The sequence below is a fragment of the Nestor notabilis genome, unplaced genomic scaffold (assembly GCF_000696875.1).
Source record: "Nestor notabilis isolate BGI_N333 unplaced genomic scaffold, ASM69687v1 scaffold14761, whole genome shotgun sequence".
NCBI lineage: Eukaryota > Metazoa > Chordata > Aves > Psittaciformes > Psittacidae > Nestor > Nestor notabilis.
In genome coordinates this window covers 38,713-46,505 of record NW_009913533.1, presented here as the reverse complement: position 1 = coordinate 46,505, position 7,793 = coordinate 38,713, and the positions used below count along the sequence as shown (strand labels likewise).

The following is a 7,793-nucleotide window of genomic DNA, read 5'->3' as shown; positions in this document are numbered from 1 at the left end:
CGGACATGTTCAGTTGTAGAACTTCGTGGAAGTGCTGCCTGTGACTTCTGCTGGTGTGTGAAACAGCTGTGTAAAAGGATACATAACCATTCTGAGAAACCATTCTGGGGGAGAAGAATATGTAACTCATGACCCTAAATTAGCTTCTGTAGACTAATTCCAGGTGACATACCAAATTTTACACAGATCTAACTAAATAATGACCCTTTAGAAGCTTAAATATTGGCTTTAAGGAATCAAACTGTGGCAGCTTTTCCTCTGACAGAATTTCTCGTAATCTGTCATCCACAGATAAGTGAAAGTTGCTAACTGCATCCAAGCTTGCTTATGTAGATTAAATCAGGGTAAATTCCATAATTTTGTTGGTATAGTTTTAAAAATTGGGCAACGTTTTCAGAAGAGCACCTTCTCCTGAGGTGTTTTCCTTGCTAGGAAGTAAAAGTTTTAAAGATGTAAGCAGGAAATTATTTCTGAACATCTAAACAAAAGACTTTTTTTAATTCAGAAAGAATTTGTGGACAAGCTTTTCTTTTGACATTGATGATGTTTGTTCATAGTGTCAAACAATTAATGAATATTTTTTTCCTACTGAAGTGATAAAAACCATGGAAACAATACTGTAGCTTTATTTTCACGTTTGCATCCTACAAATGGAAGGAGTTCCAAGCAAAATGTTACTCAAAAATGCGATCTCGCCAAAGTGTATATTTCCCTTTCTGTGCAGTAACCCTACCAACAGTCTAAACTACACTGTGTAATGCAAGGAGCAAATTCATCCTGCTTTCAAAAATTACAGCCCTAATACAAACATTAGTTGAATTGACTATACTTGCTTTCAAGTTTCCAGGTCACTACTGTGTTAGAAAAAATGTCTCTGCATGAAAGAACTAATCCTTAAATTTATTTTGGCATAAAAATGGAAACATCTGTTAGTGTCTTGTTCAGCTGAGCTAAGCAGTAAGAAGTCCTTTTGTTTGTCAAATGTGTCCTCAGTAAATGTCCTTGCTCTAACAACAGATTTCAGAAGGAAAGTAAATAATTTCACGTAGATGTAAAAATTTGAAGTTACAAAACATGATCTAGCTTATTCTACAGGGGGAAAAAAATATTCAGAAGCCTTGTGCTGCATACAACATAGGCAAAACAGGCCAGTTCTTTCCATAAAGATTCTTTTTGTGCTTTCTTACCTGAAATTTGATGCTCACTGTCAGTCAGGGAGTAGAGTTCTCGCACATTAAAGGAAAAATCAGTGAAAGTGATTATTTTTAGTATAAAGACGTATGACTAAGCATGAGGAGAGAAAATTTTATATCAATAGGACTATTTTCAGAATCACATAGCGATTCAAGAAAACTTGATGTAGGTGTGCTCCATCCCCAGCCTGTGGCTTGCTTGGGCTCTCCTGTGTTTCTGAACTCAAGAGAACAGAGAAAAGTCTTCCTGCTAAGACTTTGGGGTTGTTTTTTTTTTTTTTATCTTTTGCAACTGCTACTAAGCAGCTTTGTTAAATACATGCAATAAATAAAGCTTTTCCCAAATTAAACATTTGTCCTGTGGGGCTTATCCAGGTATACCATATGACCTTACTAAATGCTGGAGTTTACTAAATTATACAGGGACCAACAGGAAATATAAAATAAAGTTTTTCTTATTCTGTGGTCTGAGAGGGTCATAGCACATTATGAATGTCAGGTTGAGGCAAGGTAAATAGGATTATGTCTTGTGGCTTGAATTTGTAATTTTGTTTTGATTTCCTGGTCATATGCAAGAAAAAAGTGCAATGCTAGGACATCCTTAGAAAATACAACTATGAGAATTGGTTACTCGTAGTACCCTGGTTTTGCATCATACAGTAAGACCATTTTAGGGTGAGCCTACGTTGAAAATTGTTTTCCAATTCTGGTAGCCATAAACCTTTTTCTGTACTTCAAATGTATATCCAGAATCTACATTTCAATCTGTGTATGAATTTTTTGAGAAATGGAGATTTAATTATTTGAGGATACCTACAAATTCTGCAAGAGAATTTTCTAGAATTCCTCATCATAAATTTGCCAGTGGTGCTGGGGTGTTTTTAAGTTCATTATTTTCTGAGAACTGCCACTGAAGTAACTTTAATTTTTACACTTGGGCTGTAAGTAGAGTCTTTGAATGCAGCCAATGTTTTCAAAACAATCCTAGTATAAAACTGAATTCAGTAAACAAGTGTTTGTTCTCTTTTCCCTTTTCTGCGTATTATGCGTAACGTTCAACAACTTACTAAAAACTCTTAAGTGTTTACACTGAATTTTAGTAACAGATCACGGTTTAATTTTATAACTGTGATCTTGTTATTTTGGTTGTATACAGAATGGAGTTAAGTGTGTTGGAGCAGTGTATTGCCCTTATACATGGGATAACTTGTACAATTGGAACAGATGGTAGAATTAGAGCTGTCTTCATGTTGTAATACAAGAGGTTCTTTAAAAAAGCCATTATGTTAAGTGACAAGAACTGCAGAAGTTTACCATAAGTGCTTGGCTCTTTGTTGGAAAGAATAGCATAATGACAGCTATGTAAGTTAGCAGAAGGAAATACTTTAAATACTTTGTAAAATAAAATTTTTCTTTATTTCCACATCTTTTGATGAGATAACATGCAAATAAAAATGATGTATTTTTAAATCTTAAAATAAGTTGTAGCAAATACCTTTATAACTTCATATAAACTGTTCTTTTTATGGTTTTTGCTTTGTTTTAGAGCTCCTGCCTGCAAGCAGTGTCAATAGGCTGGGAAGGAGGTGTTTATGTTCAAACTTGTGGTCACACTTTACACATAGATTGTCACAAATCCTACATGGAATCTTTACGGGTAAGTGAAACTATAGAACATCTTCGTCTGTTTGGATCTGAACTGTTCTTACTGGAATCAATTGGATTTATGCTGTTGAATTCAGAGAAAGAAAGGCTGGGTTTGTGTGAATGAACAAGGTGGTTTTATTATATTTCAGGAACTTTAGATACTAAAACTCTAATGTCATCTTGACATTAACAGAAGTATTTTGTTGTCAGTTATTTTGATACATCAGAAAAAATACTTGACTAAATTAACCCTGTTAAAAATCGTATTACTGTGTTTTTGTATTATTTTAATTTTCTGGTATGCATATTCAGGTAAAGCATTTCTTACAGTTTTTTCATTTCTGTGTCATAGATTCATATTTTGATGTTTGAAGTGCTAGAATTTACAGAGAAAGGGAAGAAAAATGAGGGGAATTTTACAAGTATATGCTTGTGCTTTTGGGTCTTAATATGAAAACTGAGTTACAGAAAGTTAGATTATTTTATCTCTAGGTATGTATAGTATATGTTATGTATATACATGCAGGTTAGAGAAGTGAGTTAAAAGAGTTCAACTCTTGTGAATTGCGTTTTTTTTGTTTCCCTCCTTGGAAAATACCTTTGGGAAATTACTGCTGTATATGGCTTTAAAATACAGTTTGTTAGTCAAGCCTTAGAAATCGTTGGCTAGGAAAAACATCCATTTCTTTTCACATGGTCTGAGTATGCAGGGTAGTGTTCCATTGATGTTGCTGGCCTCCACCTCCCTAAACCTCTTGTAGCCCAGTCTTCTGAATGGCACCACAGAATCTTATCACAAGCTCTGCAGTCGTAGAAGTCATCAGATTTTAAGCAATTGTTTCTTTCTGTATTATTTAATGTAATAAAATGAAGACTGATGACTTCTTACTGCATATGAAACCACCTTTTTATTGAAGATTACTTTGTGTGGTATTTCTTTAGTTTTATTTTTTCATAAGTTTTTTGTTGATTTTGTTTCCATTTTGAGGAAAAACTCTGAGCAGTGCTTTGTATTTTTAGTATCAGCTTTGGTCATACTGTAAAACTTGCCTCTAGAGAAATGGGAAGCTGTGCCACATTTATTGGACCCCATGATGAACTGTACTTTTCCATATGACTGTAAAGATACTTTCAGGGGTAATTGTGTCATCAAGATAATTAAGTAAAATCTGGGCTTTCATGGTAGAATCTAATTTTACTGAATTTTGGAAAATAAATCTTTTATACCATATACATGCTGAAGTCCCTTTGCTGGTGGATTGTCGCTTCAACTTGAAATAAACTGTAAATCCATCTCATTGTATTCTTGAAGATTTCTCATTTATTTCAGCAAACTTTTTATCCCAGATATCACTACTATCTAGATGAGTGCATAATAAATTTAACTATTTTCTAGCATTCTTAGTACTGAAATAATCCATATAGATTTGTGTTCATATGGCTAAACCATTTATTTTTACATAATACAATCAGAGATCAACATCCAGAAAGGTATGTAAAAGCCTCAGCTTTCTGGGCTGATAGCTTGAAGTTTAAATTACAGTCACTATTAATTTGCAGAAGTGGGAAATGGGTTGAGGCAATTCACAAAAGTGAAGCAAGGTTGCTTGCCAGTAATCGGAGTACTCAGGAGAGGTGCTTACTTCCCAGACACATACTCCCATCTCCATTTTTTGATCCATTATGAAAAATAATTCAGAGTTTTATCATGCTACCCTCCACTGGCTAGTTGATCAGGTTCTTTCAGCCTGTACTTCTGAGAAATATCTTCAAACATTTCTCATTGCTGAAAATAAAATTGTCTTTAAAAGATCTTATCACAGGAGTCTCAAACTTTATTGGAATTGCTAGAAAGAGACAACACACACGGAATGTTCAAAATACCCCATTAAAGGATTTCTAGTTTATTATGGGGATATTGCTGGCAATGAAAAGTACTTAAAAATTAGGAAGATCAGTTGAGTAGGAGGGGTTGTAAGACAGTCTCATAAGTCTCATAGTTAAGACCTTCTTCATTAAATGAGGAGCTATTCCAAGTATTTTTTTTTTTTTTTTACAATTTTTGGTTTTAAAGCTAGTTCTTTAACTATACACCTGAAATATCAGACTGAAAATTATAATCTTTTGCAAATTTCGACTGCATCTTCTTTATTTTTCTTTCAGAATGACCAGGTCCTGCAGGGGTTTTCAGTGGACAAAGGAGAATTTACCTGTCCCCTCTGTAGGCAATTTGCTAACAGTGTTCTTCCTTGTTACCCTGGAAACAACGTGGAAAGAAGCCTTTGGCAAAGTCACAGTAACAAGTGTATGCAAGATCTTGTGCAAGAGGTGGAAGATCTTCAAGAACAGCTGGGAACTTTCCCAGTAAGCATCAGTGTAAGGCAGAAAGATCCTTGTTAATTTGCCTCTACCTTTCAGTTCTTACATTATGTTGCATTTGTGACCTCTTAGAAACTTGACAACCTGGGAAACTTCATTTTCTCCTGATATGGAAGACGGCATAATTTTATTTTTATTTTTTTTTAACATCAAGAGATTTTAAATATTTACAGTACTTGCTGCATTACCTACTAAAAATAAACAATTAAAAAGCTATGACAAAATGTGATTAATATAATTTTTATGAAGTACAGTTACACTTCTCTCCACAGTAATTTACATAGAATTGAGTCATGTAATATAAGTTTCATTTATCATTTCTTTACAATGTAAAACCACCAATATCCTTTTAACTGGAAGCTATTTAAAGAATGTCTGTTTAAGAACATTTTGAAGTATGGATTATTTGTTTTACAGAAAGAGCAGTTTGCAGACATTCATGTATTAAAAGCTTCATGAGGTCTTTCTGAATGATAGAGTTAATTCTATTAAATTTTACTAGCCTTCCAGTCTTGATGGAAATACAAAGTATTACTTTTGTGTACTTCTGCAATGCAGATATACTTTAAAATAACACACACAGTGAGATCCTTAAACCTAGGAGATGGACAAAACAGTGATGTTTTCATTTTCAGAACAAACCGGAGTAACTTTCAGAATAATGTAACACTTCTGTGAAATAGAATATTGGCTTTTAATGTATATTTTTCATAGCCTGCAAATGTGTTTTTATAAATATCAAAGTGCTACGCTTTGCAATCAGCTACTGCATTTCTTCGGGTAAAATTAACTAATCTTCTTTTATGTCTTTGTTCATAGTCTGAAACCAATCTCAGTAAAGAAATGGAATCTGTAATGAAAGATATAAAAAGTACGACGCAGAAGAAGTATACAGATTACAGTAAGACTCCTGGATCACCTGACAATGATTTTCTGTTTATGTACTCAGTAGCCAGGTGGGTATTGTTTTCTTTGTATTTTTTTCTTCCGTGTTTCACACTAAGGGTTTTACTCACCAGACAGTTTTCTTAAAAAAACAAAAAAAAAAACCCAACCAAAAAAACCAACCCCAAAAAAACAAAAACCACCAAACCACAACAAACATCCTCTCCAAAAAGTACTTTTTGAGTACTTAGTACATCAAGGTTACATTTCCTAATATTCATATGCAGACATATGCAAGATGGAAAGATGTGCCTATCACTTAATATTTAGCATATGCAGCAGTGGCTTAAAACCTGGGGAACATTCTGTCATATGCTTATCTAGTTTTCTTCTTTATTCAAGGTTTTGCTTTCCATATAGTCAAAATTTTATGTTGAATTTCTTTTTCAGCCTTACTTTCCCAAATTGTCAAATCTCCTTTACTTCTATTTAGCAGAATTAGATTATTTCTATATCACTGCCATATTGCTGTTATTTTAAATCACAGGGCGTTCTTAATCTCTCCGTCAGATAGTCGTTTTATTTACTTAAATGGGGATCACAGAAGGAGCTTTTTCTACATCAGCAACCAGGAATCTCTCTTTGTGTGATCGGACTTCTAAAAAAAGTGTCAAAACTACCAGCATTTTCTCTGTGATGTTTGATTCCAGTTTTATGGCTGTCAGTGTTGCAGACACTGTCTCCAGGAAAATCAAAACAGTCCCTCCTTCCATCTGTATCATAAATGTTAAGATGCTCTGAATGGTTACTCTGTTCAGATTTACTGTAGTACAGTGATTCAGTAGCATTTTTTTATTGCAGTTTCATAGACTCTAGTTGCTGAGTGTCTTTAGTGTATAAGCAGTGGAAATACTCAAGACGTGGCTCAGCAGGACTCTGGATAATCAAATCTAAAGCTCAGCTTTTGACAGAAGGTTGGACCATCTGATCTCCAGAATTCTCTTCCAACCTACATTATCGTATATATAAGAAATATTACCTGTATTTTTAAGAATACCTTTACTGTGCCTTAAGAGCAGCAATTATATTTTATGTATAGCAGATTATTCTATATTAAGTGGTATATGCTATACAAAGTTAAGTAATGTTGAGATTTTTAGCAATGTGTTTGGTCACTGTAATTTAATATCCTTCCAAAAATACAAAGGACTCAAAATTAGTGTTTCCCATGTAAAAGTACGATTACTTGTAACCATAATTTGATGTGCTATTTAAGGTACAAAAATGGTGTTATAATACACTTCTAGGTGTAATGTTGTATAATTTTAAAAATGCTAGCTAAATATATTTTAAATATGTCTATAGTTTATTATTTTTTTTTAATTAACATCCCAAGCCAAAGATTTTTGTTTTCATTCCAAGAGTTAAAAAAAATCAGAACAGTGTTTTGTTGCTGCTTGCACTGCTGGAGAGAGAAATTGTGGTTGACCACTAACATTAGGATATGCCACCTGTAGTCATAGTGACCCCTCCTTGTTAGGCTAGACTAGCAATTTCCCATTTGTCCATGGCTGAAGGATTTTGGGTGTTGGGTCCAGTCTTGCGTGTTGTTACCATAACTCATAAGGTCACTTAGGAGGGTGCAGATTAGCTGCAAAACGGTTAATCTCTCTTGCCTTTTGGTCCAGC

At 33.9% G+C, this 7,793-nt stretch overlaps 1 protein-coding gene across 1 annotated transcript in view; it reads left to right on the top strand.

Annotated features, from left to right (window-relative positions):
* The window catches only part of UBR3 (ubiquitin protein ligase E3 component n-recognin 3 (putative)), a 96,657-nt gene that overhangs the window by 53,810 nt on the left and 35,054 nt on the right, over positions 1-7,793 (top strand). Inside the window, exons 27-29 of the mRNA XM_010023248.1 lie at positions 2,740-2,850; positions 5,004-5,216; positions 6,039-6,175. Coding sequence (XP_010021550.1) covers positions 2,740-2,850; positions 5,004-5,216; positions 6,039-6,175 — 461 coding nt within the window. The remainder of the gene's footprint in view (positions 1-2,739; positions 2,851-5,003; positions 5,217-6,038; positions 6,176-7,793) is intronic.